Source organism: Aphidius gifuensis, linkage group LG2, assembly GCF_014905175.1.
Source record: "Aphidius gifuensis isolate YNYX2018 linkage group LG2, ASM1490517v1, whole genome shotgun sequence".
NCBI lineage: Eukaryota > Metazoa > Arthropoda > Insecta > Hymenoptera > Braconidae > Aphidius > Aphidius gifuensis.
The window spans coordinates 9975263-9995996 of NC_057789.1; the positions used below are offsets into that span (position 1 = coordinate 9975263).

The following is a 20734-nucleotide window of genomic DNA, read 5'->3' on the forward strand; positions in this document are numbered from 1 at the left end:
TAACTTGAAAATAATAGTATTATTTTAACAAAACCATCAAGCTTTAAATAAAAAACCTTGGGACCTTAAACGTCCAAACAAACTATGGGAAATAATAGGATAAAAGAAAATTTCAAACATTTAAAATAAACTTGGTAAAAAATTAATTTATTACGAATTTTTTATTAATAAATACCAAAAATGTAAAAATATTTATCACAATTTATCAGGCAATAATTTGAATTGATTTGCGCAATCATAATCAATAAAATGTACTTCAGTATGAGTTATTATTTTTAGCTCTATACCATGTTTCATCTTCTGGATATTTTGCAGCACAAATCCATTTGATGGAAATTAAAATGAAAAATTTCTGTCAAGCTAGCCACTTAGTAATTACTGTAACAGTATTTTTTTTTGTGCATGTTAATTATGCTTGTAGAATAAAAATATAATATTTCTTGTTTATATTGGAATACTATGAATTCTAAACCTATATAAACATGTATATTCAAGTTATCCATGTGTTACTGTTTTTGGATCACCACTTTCATAAAATAATGTTAAACCAAATAATTTAACAGCACGTGTATTCATATTAAAACTTGTATACTTATTATTTGTCCACTAGCTGATTCAAGTGCATAATTAACTCTACCAGTTTTATCAGCATCATATATTTTTAATAATTCAATAAAAATTTTACGAATATAATCAATTGTTGTTGTTGTTGTTGATGATGATTGACTTGTATCATTACGTACATTTTTTCTCAACAGCTTCATGAATGTCAGATTTGAATTTATCAGCACCAAAATAACTGGTTATTATATTTTTAACACGATTTTCGAGTTCTTGTTCTGGTATATTATTATTTACTGGAATTTTACTGCAACAACTTTTTACTTGAGTATAAAGGTTGTGAAAATTTTATGATTTTATATTATGAAATTCAGAGCTTGTTGAGTCATCAGTCATTCCTAATTTTGGTTCCATTGATAATTGTTCCTGTAATTTGAAGAAATCGTTTTGTTAATTTAAATTCATTTTTTTTTTTTTTTGTATTTATTTTTTTGTTGTTTTAAAATTACCTTGTAATAAAGTAGTGCATTTTTTTCAGATATTTTTAAATCATTTACGGTGTTATCAATATTTGTATCATGCTTCTGTGATATTATAAAATTACAGCATTAAAATGAGAATACTTTGTTTAAAATAATAATCACCTTTTGGTTGATTTGTTGAGCTTCTAATTTTTCAAAACGATTTATCAATATTTTCAAGGTTTTTTTTATCTCATCGTATTTAGCATTATCAAAATTGATTTTTTAAATAATTCATTGTGTTTAGTTTTGTAAAATCCTGAAAAACATCAGTTGAAAATTTTAATAGTACTATTTCTTTGCAAGTGTTGGTGAAAACACATCTGTAACCGGCCTGTTAAACATAAAAAAATATAATTTAGTAAATATATTTAAAAGCATATTTAATACATACATAAGCAACTGATTCTTGTGCTTTTTTAAATTGTTCATCAGTTAATTCTTGATGACGTCTTTTTTCTTTTAGTTTATCAAGTGCTCTTTTTAATCCTTAGTCAAGTAAATCCAATAATTTTACTGTATCACCAAATCGTGTTTTTAATTTTTTTTTATCTTCAAATTTTATCTTGATTCAAATTGAAGATCACTAATTGTTGGTGATACATTAAGATAATTTGGAAATTCATCTTGTAAATGTGCAATCAACATACAAAATTTTGTACCAACATGATTTATTCGTAATACATCATGTCCAAGATTCTCAAGTAATCTATAAATACTTTCACCAATTATTGTTGATCTTAAAAGACCAACATGCATTTCTTTAGCAATGTTTGGACTTGAAAAATCAACGATTATTTTTTTTTTCATCATATATGGTGATGGTACTTTACCAATTTGAACAAGTGTTATCAATGCACTAAATGCATATGCACGTGAAAGATAAATATTTATAAAACCTGGACCAGCAATTTTAAGTTTTTCAATAAATTTTGATGATTTTACTTTTTCAACAACACTATTAGCAACATCACGTGGTGGTATGTTTTTTCCTTGTGCAAATAAAAGCTTTGACAGTGACATTGCACTATTACATTGATAATCACCAAATTTTTTTATCTTTACTATTTTTATCTTAAAAATATTAGCAGCTTTTTTGTATCAAAGGACCTGATAATGTAGATATTAGTAGTTTTATTATTTGGCAACATGAAGGGACTTCTGGAGGTTATGGTTAAATAAAACAAATGATTAAAAAAAATAAAAAAAACAGTCACCAACATTCAATAAATGATTACTCCAAAACTTAAAGCAAATGTAACATTTGACACATCATATGAACATGTATTTTTTTATGAAATATTGAAAATTGACGAATTATAATTAAAAAAATTTATTTTTTCAACACAACAGATTACATTAATTAATACTTATTTTTTATATGTTAAAACGAAAAAAGCCATTGGATGAAAAAAAAAAAACAAAATAAATGAATCAAATCATTTATCAATACCAAAATAAATGATATATCAGTATGAGATTACAATTGACATCCATGGTTTAAATATATTTAAAATGTTCTCATGAGTTTATCTTTTTTAATACAAACCAACAATTCTGATAAATCAGGTGTACACATTTTGAAACCAAAAAATCCTAGTACAATATTCATTGGTACATTTTGTTGCATATCTAGATGATGTTTTTTAACACTTGATAATGTCTAATGTGGAATTGGATGTTTTGGTGTTGATCATCTGACCCATATTTTGGCTCACAACCAAGTATATAATTATTGAGATTTTGTTGATTTATTATATGTTTAGTATTATTAATATTTTATGAAATTATTATATTTATAGTTAAATAAAATATAGAAATATAACTTGATGATGATTTATTTTAATTCTATGGACGTGGTTTTTACGTGGTTAGACCAGTCATAAGCATAGCTGAAACATAGAAAATTATAAAATTTTAATTAGCTGTATAAAAACAAAATTTTATAGACTCATAGACTCAATTAATTAAAAACAAAGATTTATAGACTTACTGTTGTTTTCTTTCGTGTAATTGGTAACCTCCACGATTTTTTTGATTGTTTTTTTTATCATTATTATTTGGTAAATTTTTGTTTTTCTCCAATGAATTAACATGGTCAATGACATCACGATATTTAAAATGAATTGCCAACATTTTTTTATTTACCCAATATTGAATGAAGCTTTGGTTCATATTAATCATCATTTGTTCATGTTCTTGTTCCATAATTTTCTTTTCTCTTTCCAGTCTATCAATATTTACTTTGACTTGCTTTTCAACGATTTTTTTAATCAAAATTTGATCTTCAACTTTGGCATATGTTGATTTTAATTTGTTATCAAAATCTTCATTTACATTTTTTTCAGCTTGATTTTCGACATTTCGTATTACCTCAAATGTATATTTTTTAATAGATTCTTGAACCTGTGTAGACAATGAATCATAATTTTCTATTTTAGTTGCCAACTCTGATGATATTAGTTCTGAATTGATTGACATTTTCTATTTTTTTTATATATTTTTATCAGTGTAATTCAACTGCATTCAACTGAATGAATGATATTTTATTTTTAACAATTTTTAATAATTTTTTTTGCTCGTCTTTTTTTTTTTTTAAACAACTGACAACACATGGCAACCAACTGGCAACTAGAAACACATGTTGACATGTATAATAAGGTGTACCCGGCCAAAAAGTAAGGCGACAGTTTTCATGTAAACCATGAACAGAGAGTTTGTAAGATAACCGTGTAAATTGTAAAATTACGCGTGTAATATACCGCGTAAGTTCCAGTAATATACACGGCTGGGTTCCTTAGATAAAGCCTTTTATACAAAGTTCATGGTTTATATAAAAAAATGTCACCGTTTATAAATATAATAAATAAATCAAATTTATTTATTTGACAACCCCTTTTAATTTATGATAGCAAATGTATCTTGCAACAAAAGTAATCTTGTTTTACGGGTAAAGTAGAATAATAATAGCCAAATTTTTTCCATGTAGAAACCGGTACTTTACCTGTAAAACAGGACTACTTTTGTTGGCCCTTGAGTGTTTCTATGTATGGAATAATTACCCATAGATAACATCTATCTTGACTTGCTGATATTAATGATGTTGAATTTTGTGGTTTTGCTTGATTTGATGCTGGATAAAAATTTTGTACTTGATGACATATATCCTTAAGTAAATCCATTGTTAAATCTTCAACAAACATATCCCACCAGTGTAAATGATTTGGTTGTTTTCCATTCCAATCAACGACTTTAAATTTTCTCAATTTACAAGAAAGATAAAGTAATGCAACAGCAATTATTTCTGGTTCCCATTGTAAACACAGTGTTGTACATAAACTAAATTGAAAAAACTTAAATATTAATAAACAATTTTGATTTTGATTTTGATGAAATAATAAATAATATTTATTTACCTGTCATTGGCAAATGTCCAGGCCATTTGAACAATTTTTTGTAATTTATTTTTGTCACCTAAAAAGAACAAATCTTAATATCAATAACAGAGCGTAAATTAATAGTCAAATATTATAAACATTTACCTTTTAAACATTTGGCATATTCTAATAAATATCTGTGTGGATGCTCAACTTGAAAATCAAATTTTATTGTTTGAAGTAAAATTTTTTCAAATATCATACATTTTTTTTTTGGATCTTCACCAAATGTTGCAAACTTTCGATCAGCTAATTGACTTTTAGCTACTTCAATTATGTCTTTACATTTTTTAGGAGTTTCTTCAACTTTACCAGCAAGAAATAAACAAACACAAGCTGTTACCTGTATACAAAGGTTAAATCATTTAAAGAATTTTAAAAGATACGTGCATTAAAATTAAAAAAATATATTTCTGAAACTTACGTAACGTGGAAATTGTCGAAAAGAATGAAACATATAAAACCGGTGAAAAAATACAGCTCCAGTTGCTATCGTGTTATAACCAAGATCCATTTTTGATCCAGTATCAATGATAAATCTAGCACCTTCATTTCTGTATCTACACTCAGTCTCATAATCAATACTATCTTGAATTGATGGTGTACGCCTCAACTTTTTTTTGTCATAATACCAGCATGACATTTTTGTTTTATATTAAGTTTACACTTACTCGAAGCTTGATGTTCATTAATTATTTTTAAACGTGTAACTAGCACTAAATGTATTTAACAAAATAAAAGTTACAATTTAGGAGTTTTTTCCACTGGTGGCGCTTGCAAATGTTCTATATGCAAATTCCATACAATTAGTTACAACTGTTACAAGTGTCCACACAGAGAGTGTTAAATCGAATTCAGTCATAGTTGACTCTGGACTTTTTTCATAACTATCAAAACTTTTTTGATACTTGTCATTTTTGTTTGATGTATTACATTTATTGGATGGATTTTTTTTTGTTAGTGTAGATGATTTGATAATTGATAATTCACTTTGTCTTTTTTCCCATAAACTATTTATTTTTTTAGCCATTGTTTGGTGTATTTGTAAATGTGATTTTTTAATTGGTGGTATTCTTTTTTTTATTTTAGCTAATATTTTTTCAGTGGCCAAATCTAATCTATTTAGTGTTGTAGATTGTTGTTTTTTAATAGTTGCTGTTGCTTTTTAAAATGCAGCACGTCTTGATCTAATTGGTGCAGCTTCATCTTCTGTATCTGTACCATTTGATGATCAAACAATAGTATCATCATGAATAGTATTTGCTTTTGAAAGAATTTTTTTACGTACTACTTTTAGAGTTTTTGGTGTTAAAGGACATTATAATCCTGTCAATTTGTTTCATATCTGTTGCTTTAAATAACTTTATGTTTTTCTTTATAATATTCTGAATAATTTGGCATATCTGTTGAAAATGGTGACATTGGATTCATTTCATGGCCTACTTTTATAACAATATATACTTCTTGTAATGAACGATATTTTGGTGTAACAATTTGCCAATCTCCTTCAATAATATTACTAAAAGTAAGTGATGATGGTGCTCCTCCATCTACTCCTGATGATGTACATACTTCCATTGAATTTGAATTTAAATTTGAATTATAATGATGATTCATTGTTGCATATGTGTTGGCTGATATTGTTTAATAATATTCAATGAAAATTTTTTAATTTATCAAATTCACTTGGTGTTAATGTTAATTCACTATGATTAACAAAAATATTAACATTTAATTGTAATTCAATTAGTGATATATCATCAAATGTTGCTGCTAAATTATTAATCATTTTAATTAATATTAAATTGTTTTTTTCAATTTTTTTACACTCTAAAATTTTCATTATATTTATATTATATTATTTTTTGTCAATTGTTGTAATACAATATCATGATTTGATAATGATAAATATTCAATTTTTTTAATTATTATTTTATTTATTATTTTTGATAATGTTAAATCTGATGAGTCAATTAATTTTTCAATTAAAACTAATATAATAGCTCCACTTTGACTGTCATGTTCCCTTTCAAATGTAATAATTTTTTTTTAATATTGGTTTTTCTAAATGTATTTAAGAACGTATTATTAATGAACATGATGATATATCAATATCTTCATCAGTAACATCAGTTGCAATTAAACAATTTGTTATACCTTAACGAAAACGTATTAATGTTTCTTTATTCGATTTAGCAATACACATTGATTCTGTTGAATTTTTATATGGGTTATTTGAATAACCAACAATATAATCTGGTTCAAGAAGATTAAATTTATCATTTGTATCTTTTATATCTTTTAAGATGTGATACAATACATTTGTTTTAAAACGACGTGTTACAAATATAACATAACAAAATTTTTTATTAATATCACGTTTATTCCAATAATCATTTAATAAATTTAATAATTTTAAAAGTATAATAATTTTCTTAATACTGTTAATTGTTTTATTGAATAATCTAACACAATTGATGTATTATTAATTTGTGATCATTTTTTCATTAAGATGTATAATAAATTTCAGGATATCTACACTCACAACGCATTGGTAATTCGAGAGTTATAAATCCACGAGAATTATTGCAATAATGGCTGACACTGCCTGGTCTGCCTGGTGTACACATATTATGACATATTTTTTCAATTTCATGTAAATTTCGAGTAGTAATTCTATCAGTTATTTGTAAAAGGACTCTCCAATAGAACCCGAATATATTTCTTGTGCTTTCAAAATGTTTTAAAATGAATCCATGTCGAAAAACGTGACTTGATAATCCTCTATGAAGTATCAACTTTTCATGTGGTTTGTAATGCACCATACAAGTTCTTGAATATTCAATAACTTCATTTTCAGCATCCATTAAAAGTTCATTTACAATATCCATTGCAACTTCATTTTCAATATCAATTAGATCTTCAATATCCATTATTGTTTGTTTTTTGAATTAATTATAAATCAATGATAAATACAATACAATAAATGACAAATAAAGTATGATAAAATTAATATACTTTTTTTAATATTATTTTGGTTCAATATGTCAATTCAAACTTTGACGTTTTATTTTTTTTTATTATTTATTTCATTTGTTTATATTTTGTAATGTTTAAAGACCAAATTACAGAGGCACTAGGAAACTGACTTACCAACACCCCCAGAATTTTATAATAAATATCAAGGATATTTTTTTTTTAAATACTCAAAATGAACACAGACAACCAAGAATAGTTCAGCCAGACTAAAATTATTTAATTTATACACTAAATTTAAACTTTTGTTTTGGTTTTTTATCACCACCCTTTTTTCTAGTATTATTAACAAATTCTTGTGGATGTAAACCAGCATCATATGCTTCTGAAAACATTTTAGCAGCACCATCAAGTGCACCACCAAATCTATCACCAATTGTCAATAAACCAGATACAAGTGAACTAACTAAATCTTTACCAGCACGTGCACATACAATTGTATTATGTGCACCAGATACTGCTGGACCATGATCAGCAGTAAGCATTAATGACATTTCTAAAAATTTACAATATGTTGGTGGTAAACATCTTTGGAACCACAACAATGATACAACACCACCAATACCAACATTTTGTTTTAAAACTTCAGTAACAGGCATACCAGCATATAATAATTCTTGTCCACGTTCATCACATATTGATGTCATAAATGATGCTGGTTTACGTATTAAACCAAGTTCACGTGCCCATGAATAATCTATTGGTACTGTTGGTGGTGGTAATTCTGGTTCTGGTATTATTGTACCATTATTAACAAGACCCTGATAAACATTACCAATTAAATCACCCAATGTATCAAAACTATCTGGCACATATGCACCACTATTTTTTAATGCTAAATTTTTAGCTGATGCTGTTTCTAAATTACTATGTGCTATTGAACCAGCATGACCAAATTGTACTTCTGATTTAAACATACTTGCACATGTACCAATACACCATGCAACAAGTAGTTTTGTTATTTTACCATTTTTTAATGCTTCACATACTTCATACTCTTCAACACCACCAACTTCACCAAGTAAAACAATTAATTTTGCATTATTATTATTTTGATAACGCATTATATGATCCATGAAAGTTGTACCTGGATATCTATCACCACCCAACACCTTCAATAACACCATTTGATGCTTTTGATATAATATTATTTAATTCATTTGACATACCACCAGATCTTGATACATATGCAACACTACCAGAACGATATAATTTACTGTGTAATATATTATCCATCATACCACAAGTATTACCAATTTTAAAACAACCTGGTTTAACACCACCAACTGTTGCTGGGCCAATTATTGTTACATTTTTTTCATTTGCCATTAATATTAATTTACGTGTCATATTTTCTGGTATACCCTCAGCAATTATTGCAATTGTACGAATTTGAGGAAATTGTAATGTTTCAACAGTACTTTCATATGCTGATCTTAATGATGCAAATGTAACCATAACATCAGCATCACTATGTTTTGTCATAGCATCTTTCATTTGTTTATAAACTGGTATTAATATTTCTTTATGTCCCCAATAAAATTTTTGTTTATGATCACCAACAAATGGATATACAACAGCAGCAACTGATGGCATTGATCTTCTACAAACAAAATCAAAATCAAGCATACTTTGTACAGCTCTTGTTTGCATACCCCAAATTATTGCACGTGTATTATTACTAAATAATTGTTGTGTTGTTGTTGTTGCTGTTGAAGAATCAGTTGTACATTGTGATTTAATTTTAGGTACTTTAGATGATGATGATGGTGGTGGTGTTGCTGTTGCTGTTGTTGATGATGATTGTTCATCAACAGTTGGTGATTTTGGACCAACATCTTGTCCTGATGGTAATAAAAAGTTTGCTGTTGAAAATTCTTGTGCTTCTGGATCTGGTATTGGTTTTTTACCCATTGCCATTGCACAAATTGCAGTCATATGTGTTTCTGGACCAAATACATGTACTGGTATACACAAACGACGACCAACTTCGCGAATAATACGTAAACCTTCTTGATAATTTAGACCAGCACGTCTTACAAATATTTTAATATTATGCTCAACAAGTTTTGGTTGAAATTCTTGTAATGCTTTAACAATACCTTTAAATGTTGCAGCAACATTTGTAAAATTAGCAATACCACCACCAATAATAAGTACTTTACCATTATCATGTTTTTCTTTAGTCATTAAAATTAATAATGTTTTAGCATATTCATATGTTTGTTGTTCACTTGGTGCACCAGAATATTCACCATAATTTGCAAGTTCACTTGCACCACCCAAATCACAAATTGTATCAGAATAAATAACGGATGCACCACCACCAGCAACCATTGTCCATATTGTACCTTTTGGATTTAATATTGTTAGCTTTAAACTTGCACCAGATTTTGCATCAAGATCAGCAATATATGCCTCATCTCGATATGCATCACGTCCAAATGGTGGTGGATAATCAATTTCACCAAATTCTGAACGACATATAAAATCAGCAGTTGTATCTAATTTTGCTGCCAAGTCAAGTATATATATTGATTCATCAGTAACAACAAGTGGATTTATTTCCAAATATGTAAAATATAAATTAACATATAACCACCACATATACCAGCATATAGTGAATAACGTATCTTTATTTTTGATGCATTTACTATTATCAAACTGCTCACCAAAATACTTAAGCTGTTGTGTTCTACGACAATCTATTTTATTTTCATAAAATGATCCATATGTGTTTGTAAAAATAATAGTGGTTGTCTATTTAATTCTGTCATTTAACGATGTCTATGAACATCAGAGTAACTATAAAATAATAAACAATCAGTATTTATAAGATCACGTCCAGCACGTCTATTAACTTAAAACTAACCTTTATTTGATAATGCAGCATGAATAACAAATTATCTACTCCCATACCAAATACAATTGTTGCACATACAATTCTAACATCATCAAATTTCCATCTTGTTTGTACTTGTGTTCTTGCTAAATCACTCATACCAGCATGATATGAATCAGCACTAATGCCATTATGACAAAATTGTACAGAAAAATCATCACATTCACGACGTCAAAAACAATAAACTATTCCACAATCACGTATGTATGATATCACGTTAAGCAGTTCCACTTTCTTTAAACTAACCTTCAATTGATTTTGATAATGCAGCATGAATAACAAATTATATATTCCCATACAAAATAAACAATAAACATTTCCACAATCACGTATGTATTTTTCTTTAATCCATATGCTATTATTTCAATACAATTTTGTTTTGGTTTTTTATCAACAACAGTATATTTAACATTTGGACGATTGAAACTTGATAAAAATCATTTTGGTTTAGTCATATCTAATTGATGTAATATATCACTTTTAACACGTGGTGTTGCTGTTTATATATATATACATACATACTATACACAATGTGCTTTAAATTATTTTCAAAGTCATCAAAGAAACAAAAGAAATTGATAAAATATAAAGAAGGAGAGAGAGAGATATAACGAGTTAAAAAAGTATGAGAGAGATGAAATTTTGTCTGTCCTAAATATAATAATTGATACTATATAATGTTAAATTATAAAAACCATTAATTTTTATCGTCACCATCATATTTTAAATAAATTTTGAAAATTTGCGAGGGATGAGGTTACCTCTATTTGATGTATAATAAGGCTCGGTAGTTTATTTGCGCTTTCATTTTTTTTTTTTTTTTGGTATATTTATTTTTTTTCTCACACTTGACACGAGGCACTACCGTGCCTCTTGATGAATTATTTCTGTTGGAAAATATATATGCATACATTTATATTTTATATATAAATGCATATATATTTATACTATATATATTGTAACCGATTTTCTGACCTGCACGGCGAGAACTATCGGCCAAGGTTAACAACGAGGATTTCTCACCATCCTCCTCAAAATCACCGGGGGGAGCCATGTTGGTTATCTCGGAAGCCAACAACCGTGGGAGTCACGAGAACTAATTCGGGAGCCTAACTCAGTCTTAGAAATGGTAGAGGGGTGCGGTCCACCTGATTAGATTATGAAATACGTAACCAAACCTGAGGGAACTATCGTGAACCAAGCATAGTGTATTACATACGCCTATATTACATTGCGACTATACTATAGTAAAATACCTACGTCACAAGTATCGTAAGTGTGGGAGCAAATAGTCTACATGTGAGATATGTATTTTGTATAGGGAACCATACAGCGATCCATCCGTGACCAGGTCTTACACATACGTTGCCATTGCAATAATAATATATCTCAATATTATTATTATTGTTATTATTTACAGCGATCCATTCGTGAACTCACACATACACATTTATGTGCGATGAATATAATAATAATTATTATTATAATAAGAGAACTATACAACGTGATCATTAGTATTAGTCCGTCATTGGAAATTCGGACAGAGTTTCACCAGGACTTAACGTCTGATACCTAGGAACCTTTACGAGATCAAACGATGTCGAGAGAACCAGTAGTGAACCAAGAGAGCCAGTCAAGAGAAGTGATCAGTTCGAGAGCCAGACAAGTTGTGTCGTCTCACGACGACGTTCAGTGCTTAGCTGCTGTGAGCTTTAACCCCACTCAGTAGCACTCTCCTACCTATCGCCCCCGGACATGCGCAGCACGCTTTCCTAGCCCGCAGTTCGATAGGTTTACGATCGGGCTTCGTACTCAGCCTTCGGTGAGTTCGTCTCTTCGACGGAGGAGTGGAGCCATCGCCGCGATAAGGTTTATGTGTCAAGACATCTTATAAACATCGAATAGGCGCCCCATTGATGTCATATATAATAGTCTTGACCCTACACAGAGCCTTGCACTAGTGATCCTTTATTTATTAATAACCAACTCCCATTGGTTATTAATACGCAAACGTTAACAAATAAATAATCCATATCTATTTGAATGATTATTTATTTCGAGAACCCACGAAATAATAAATTTCGTTACAATATATACAATCATTATGTAGATACTTGTTTATTGATAACATGAAAAAAATATTTAAATATTTAAAAATTTTATACTTACGAGGAATATTTTTAAAATATATACATATATATAAAGTGCGCGGAGGACTGCATGTGTGACAGCGCGACGCATGGATGAATAGTATATCCACAGCGGCAACCCGCAATTTGTTTATTAAAAAAATGGGAATCAAATTTTGAGGAGAACTATTTTAATAGAGAAAATAATAATGTAAAATTAATCTAGTCTACAAATTAATTTGTTTTTCCACATCTTTTCCTTAGAACCATTTGCCAAAAGCTTTCCTATCAATTAATTATGGCAAAAGTAGCTAAAGAAAGGATGTGACCAAATAAATTAATTTATAATCTCAATTAATTTCACAGCCTTTTGATACAATAATTTCAATTCAATGTATATAAAAATGCTGTGGAATTGATCTAGACTATAAATTAATTCATTGGGTTACATCGTCTTTCTTAATTTTTTAAATCAATGTATGGATCACCTCGTAGCTTATGTGAACAAAATTTCAAAGTCATTCAACAAATAAAAAAGGCCTCTTGCGTTAGGGTATCGGTTTAGTAGTTAGGAAGTCGTAGGATCCAATCCGGATAGAAAATAATTTAACACCGAATATACAATAATATTAATAGCATAAACACTAACAGCTCAACCATAGAAATTAACGCCTACACCCATTTCTTTAGTTTCTATTTATTCATTTTTTTAATGCTTAAGCCGTTGAAGTCTATGGTTGAGGCTTGTTTTTAAGATTCACAAATTTTTTTTTTAAATGGCTTAACTATTGAAACTGGCAATAAAACCTCGTAGTTAATTTTTAAAAAAGTTATGTCTGTTTCAAAAAAATGTCGTTTCAGTTTTTCTTGAATAAATAACCGAATTCGATTTTCAAAAATATAAACTTTCTTTAATTATTTTCATTACATCCTTTACTGTAATCTGTAAAATTTTTGCATCCAAGATTTTGTCACATTTTTCTTTCGTCATTTGTAAACTCAATAATCACCCAAAAAATTTTAATTCTATCAGAGGCTCTAGCTCTCGTCGAGATCTTTAATTTAAGCCTAATTCGAATAATCTAGCTTAATTATTATGGAAGCTATGAGCGGTATTCATAAAACATATAGTGAAAACAATACTATGGTGGGACGCTTTGCGTCTATCCCACTTCCGTAAAACATGAAAATAATTGTGGACATACATCGTTCTTTCACCGGGATCCAAAAAATCTAGCTAAGTAAAAAATTTTGCTGGTAAAATAATGTAGATATCTCAGTTTTTTTGTTGGCAAACTTGGCAAAACTAGACAAAACTAGTCAATAAATAAAAATGACAACGGACGGTCATGGAAGCCAAAATGAACGATAAGTCACGTCCCGCATCCCTGGAGCGCTTGGTCCTGAGTTTGGACGTTGCCTTGTACTTCAAAAATAACAACAAAAAAAAAATATTTACTCCAAAATGTTTTTATACTGGCTCCAAAAAAAATATTTTTAAATAATTTTTTTTTAATGATAAATTTGATGGTTCAAATTAAAGCAAAACTTACTCTTTATTTTGGAAAAAAAACATTAAAATATGTTGATTATTAAAGCGGATATGCAATTGTCAATTAACATTTTGGAATAAATGATTTTTTCTTGTTGTTATTTTTGAGTTACAGATTCCGGGCTTGGTGGTACAAATTAGTACAAATTATTTTGCGTTGGTAGCAATTTTTTTCCCCCTGAGTCATCTATAAAAAAAGTCGATTCTTAACCCTTTCTCCACCTGTTAATTTTTAGGTCAAAATAGTACAAATTGAACGCTTCTAATGATTATCCTAGAAAAATTTCCTTCCCATGAAGGAATTGCCAAGACTTACAACACGGCCAAGTCTTGTCCCAATAATGGCCATCCATTGATCAACCGTCATCGGCCAAGTCTTGATTAAGTATTGGAAAAGAAATAAAATTTATATATCGGCCGAGTGTCGCTTGATTCTTGGATTGCCATGATTGTAATGTAAATTTAAGTAAAATAAGTTCTCAATTATATTTTGTAACCGATTTTCTGACCTGCACGGCGAGAACTATCGGCCAAGGTTAACAACGAGGATTTCTCACCATCCTCCTCTAAATCACCGGGGGGAGCCATGTTGGTTATCTCGGAAGCCAACAACCGTGGGAGTCACGAGAACTAATTAAGGAGCCTAACTCAGTCTTAGAAATGGTAGAGGGGCGCGGTCCACCTGATCGGACTATGAAATACGTAACCAAACTTGAGGGAACTATCGTGAACCAGGTATAGTGTGTTACATACGCCTATATTACATTGCGACTATACTATAGCAAAATATTGACGTCACAAGTATCATAAGTGTAGGAGCAAATATTCTACATGTGAGATATGTATTCTGTATAGGGAACCATACAGCGATCCATCCGTGACCAGGTCTTACACATACGTTGCCATTGCAATAATAATATATCTCAATATTAATATTATTATTATTTATTTACAGCGATCCATTCGTGAACTCACACATACACATTTATGTGTAATGATGGTCTAACCATCACATACATATTATGTAGCGAGAATATAATAATTATTATTATTATAATGAGAGAACCATATAGCGTGATCATTAGTATTAGTCCATCATTGGAAATTCAGACAGAGTTTCACCAGGACTTAACGTCTGATACCTAGGGAGCCTTTACGAGAGATCCAAACGATGTCGAGAGAACCAGTAGTGAACCAAGAGAGCCAGTCAAGAGAAGAGAAGTGATCAGTTCAAGAGCCAGACAAGTTGTGTCGTCTAACGATAGCGTTCTGTGCTAAGCTACTGTGAGTCCTCTGAATCCCCACTTGTGCGCTCTCCCACCTATCGTCCCGGACATGCGCAGCACGCTTTCCTAGCCCGCAACACGAATAGGTATCCGATCCAGCCCGTAGCCTTCGGAGAGTTCGTCTTTTTGACGGATGGAGGGGAAAACTAGCACCGGTCGAGGTTTAACGTATCAAGTCTACTACGGGACCTCGAATATATACGAAACATGTGCCACACTGACACCACTCGTAGTAGACTTGACCCTCCACAGTGCCCATGCAGTGAACCTTAGAATTATTAACAATTATTAACAATTAACTCCTATTAATTGTTAACAATCCAGTCGACATGCAAATAAATAATTAGAGCTCTTTTGTTAATTATTTATTTCGAGAACCAGCGAAATAATAAATTTCGTTACAATTTAAAAAAAAAATTAAATTGTTTAAACAATTAAAAAATGGTTTTTTTTAATAAAATTATTAAATTTTTGAAAGTCTTGGCCAAGCTTCAATTGGTGTCAATCCCCAAGCTTGGTGCAAGCACCGACCAAGACTGGCAGCCAAGACTTGGCAACGTTTTGCCAGGCTTGGCCCATTGCTTGGCCAAGTTGTTTTCTCCTTCACGGGTTATGCAAGGCTAGGTTCACGCACCTAAAAAACAGACGAAGAAACGAAATAATAAGATCATTTTATTAATAAAAAAAAAAAGAGAATGCTTGACTCCACAGCAACCGTTGCCAAACGCAATATTTATAAAATTGAGAAAAAAAAAAGAGAAAAAACAGATGAAAAAATAGATTGATAAGCTAATTTTATTATTTAAAATAAAGAGAGAGAGAGAGAAAGGATATCAAGCTAGGGACCCGAGAGACAACCAAAAAGAACCGAAAAATATCTCAAATCACAACAGGATATTTTTCTCAATATGTTTTTGTTGAATTCTTTTGTCTTTTTTAGACAATATATTTTTCTCGGATCAACAGGATTTTACTACGCAGATAGCTCGTTAACATTATAGTCAGTAAAATTTTTTTCATGTTAATATATTCCTTTAAGACAGCATCACACTTAAATGTCCCGATCAGTTTCAAGCTGGAATCTGGCCCTGCTACACATGACTTTTCTACCTGGCACTCGCAGCACTCCAGAGTGCAGTTTTCAGCAGCCCTTTGCATTATTATGGCAAGGGTTGACTTTGTGTTATTTTGGAGTAAATATCATTGTGTTATTTAGAGCTAATATTGATAAGTGAATTTATTTAACTAATAGTAAACAATTTCAATATTGCATTCACATTTTTAAACTCGAATTTAAGTGAAATTAAACAAAAGGTACCCAGGAAAATATCGTCAGATCAAATTTGATCTGGCTTCCAGAATAAAGCCAGATAAGAATTATAAGACAATTTCAGATTTGACTTGATCTGAATAAAAATTTAATAATTTAATAAAAATAATTTTAAATTAGTCAATGCTCGATTGAAGAATTTGGTTTTTCTTCTTATAGTTTTAATCAAATACAATCAAAAATTCTATATTTTTACGATAAATAATTGACATCACTCGGACTTGAACTCAATGCTTCTGGTGTGAAATTCCAGAGCCTTATCTACTTAACCACGGCAGTGATTATAAAACTTAAGAAAAATTTGTCTTCTTAAACATTCATTCGCCCGTGATCTAGTTTGATTTGAGTGCAGATCAAGTTTGATCTGGTCAGATAATATTTGATCTCGTCACAGATCAAGTTTGATCTGGTAAGATATGATTTGATATGAAACCAGGTCTGATCGGATCAAATCTTATTGGAGCCATATCAAATTAGATCAAAAATAGATCGGGCTCAGATCAAATTAGATCTGATTTGATCTGACGATTTTTCCATGGGTATTCATATAATAATAAATATATTATATGAATTGAAAAATTAGTTTTCGAATTTTCTTCTTTTTTTAATAAATTTGTGGTGCTTGATAAAAAAATATTAATAATAAAAATTTTAATTTTTTTTTTGGCTATGATTTAAAAAATCATCAATCTAAATTTCATCTTTGAAATTTATTACGTGGATTTTTTCATAAACTACCCATGAATTTTCGCTATTCAATAATTATTAATATTCAAATTCAGCTAAAAATATCATTCAATATCATCATGTTTTGCAAAATAAGAAATTGCTCATGAATAATTCAAATTTAACATTATCAAGAAACCCGTTAGGATCGTCCGATGCTTGGCAAACTTCCGCCAATAATCGGCAAGCATTGATGAGCCATTAATGCGCCAAGCCTGGAGCGTTACGGTAATTTAATATTGGCTGACAAGAATGGCCTAATGATGTTCCCCAAGATTGGCTCAATGATTGACCAAGTATCAGCCAATGAACGGCCATTGATGGCCCATTGGTCTCTAGAGAGTAAACTAAGTATGGCCCATTTATTAATTCCATTAAAAGAAAAAAAAAAAAAAAAAATATTCATTGATTATTTAACAATTGGCTTTTATTAAATAAACCATTGTCAATCAATTAAAGGCATTATGATTAAACACTACTGAGTTTTGACTCTACCTGGACTTGAACTCAAGTTTCTGTGCGGCATCTCAAAGCATTACCACTCAGCCACGGCGGCTATAACGAAATTTATGAATAAGTTTCTGATTTGAATAAAATCAACAAAAGACCACTTCTTGGCCGCCCGAGAGTCAGCTGAAGCTTGGCCAGTGATGGCAACCATGCGTTGGCCATTAAAGGATTCGAAGACTTGGCCAATCGATGGCAACCAAGCAACGGCAATCAAATACCTGCCAAAAATCGGCCGATGATTGGCAACCAAACAATGGCCATTAATACATATATCAACCAGGGATTAGCCAATGATTGGCAACCAAGCAATAGCCTTTGAAAGTCTAACAAGGCCTGGCCGATGATCAGCAACCAAGCAATAGCCGTTAATGTATCAGCCAAGGATTGGCCAATGATCAGCAACCAAGCAATGGCCTTTAAAGAGTTAGCCAGGCTTGGCCCATGCATTTTTGCCAATCATCAGCAATCTAAGAATCAGCCAAGGCTTGGCCGATGCATGGTTAGCAATCATGGGCCATCTACGAGTCAGCTAAGGCTTGGCTATGGATCAGAACCATGAATTGGCAGTCCAAGAATAGGCCAGTCGTTTGCCAACGATGAACTATGAATGGCCGTGTTGTGAGTCTTGGTGATTCCTACACGGGATCCTTGAATTTATCCGATATATTATAAAATAGATATATAAGCTGTAAAAGCCAGGTACAAGATCTTATTAAAACAGAATTTTCTCAGCATAAATGTCCACAATTTGTTTCGTTTTTTCCCCACATTTAACGTACCTATCTCATCTACCATACTACTTATACGTGCTATACGCCTATGTATTTGTGTATATATTGTCACGCTAAAAAACTAGTACACGAGCTGAAGTTGTTGAACGTTATTGTTGGAAAAACAGGTTAATATCTGTATTACCTTGCACCAACACTATCTTATTGTTTAATGTTTAATGCACCTGACCTCAGAGGCAATATTGTAAAGTTGTGTCTGGAACTTCGTCTCTATAGTCCTTCCTATTCTCACTGACTTTGTAAGTTCGTAACGTGAATATAATCCTTCTTCAGAGCTATATACTACTATCGAGCACATGTTTAAATAAATTGCATTCATAATACTAAAGTATTAATCGTTTATTATTCTTGGAATCCTTTATTCAACTGTGAATAATCAACTGGTTATGGGCCTAGTGTGAGTCAAATTATCCATAACTAATTAACGTTAAATAAATTAATTGCAAAAAATTTATTCATTGAGTTAAGATCTTCAAGACATTATTTTCCGAGGTTAGCCCACCTCAGAGTAGCAGTGCAAATAAAAACCAAGAAATTTATAACAATATTAAAAAAGATTCAATAGTGTCTCAGTGTATTTTAATAAAGCATTAATGGAAAAAATTGTTGAAGTTTCAAAAACACAAAAATTACGAGGAGCTGAAAACTGGTTAACATGGAGCTTTCATATGAAAACAAAATTTAAGAGTATGCAAGTCCTGTGGGTTGCTGATGGTCGTATTCAAATGCTAAAACCACCAACAGAAACTACAGCAGAGGCCACGCGGCAACATGGAGAAGAGGTTGCCAGATGGGAGAAACTGGACGGCATGGCTCAATATGCTATCTCTGCAGCAGTTCCTGAACAACTTATGATACACGTAATGTCATGTTCAACATCACAACAAATGTGGAACAATTTGAAAGGTATTCATCAATCCCAAGGTGAGACAAGATGTAACATATGTTGAATCGAAAGTGGTACTCATCAACGAGAGACCCCAATGACAACATGACAACTCACATTGCAAAAGTGCATGATTCAGCTCGTAATTTACAAGCCACTGGCACCACAGTAATAGACGACATGATTATGTCTCAAATTTTACTGAGTTTGCCACAGCATCTTAGAATCTTTTGCAGTATCTGGGAATCAACACCATCCAGTTGAGCGTTGGCACACTCACAAACCTTACTGCTTGCCTCATCATGGAAGAGGCAAGGTCGGACATTCATGAGAAGAATGACATGAATGAAGCCCTGGCAGCTGGTCGTGTCTTTAAAAAACAAAACGACTATAAAAAACCAACCAACACAAGAAAACCAATATGTTCAAACTGTTCAAAGCCTAGGCATTGGAAAAAAATCTGTCCAGAACTTATAAAGAACTTATAAACTTATAAACTTATCATCTTATCAGCCTGGTGAAGCATCAAGAGAGATTGATTGATTGATAATAATTTTTATTGTCTAAAATTTAAACAAAGTAGTAGTAACTATATTTACAGAGAGTATGTTTTTTTTTTTTTTCTTTTTTTTTTTTTTTAAATCTTATGATTTGTATCTTAAAAGTAAAGTTTGAAAGAATGTTCAGTTGATTTAAAATGGTACTACGAGTGCGTGTGAGTGAGAAAGAATGTAAGAATAGAGTGCATTTCAATGTGTGCATTTCGAGTGTATACATTTGTGTGCCAGAATATATAATTATATATGTATGTGAGTGATATATTACATGATATTAATGTAGTATGATATAATATAATATAATATAATATGGTGGTGATGTTGGTCAGGATGATTCACGGTGTTGTAGCCAGTGTGTAAGTTTCAATTTGAAATTTAAGGGTGAGTCTGACTCACGAATCCTTGTAGGAATTGAGTTCCATATGAGAGGTGCAGTTACAGAGAAGGCGTATTTATAGGTGTCGGTTCTGTAATTCGGTACTATCAAGGCTTGTTGTGGCTGTTGGTTAC

General features: G+C 30.7%; 1 protein-coding gene across 1 annotated transcript; it reads right to left on the minus strand.

Annotated features, from left to right (window-relative positions):
- Window positions 1-6593: 6593 nt before the first annotated feature.
- Window positions 6594-19849, minus strand: LOC122850348 (ATP-citrate synthase-like). Its single transcript, XM_044149507.1, is given in 6 exon segments — window positions 6594-6676; window positions 7065-7439; window positions 7821-8662; window positions 8664-10260; window positions 10475-10578; window positions 19785-19849. Coding segments are annotated over 6 exon segments (3066 nt in total).
- Between the last annotated feature and the right edge of the window lie 885 nt (window positions 19850-20734).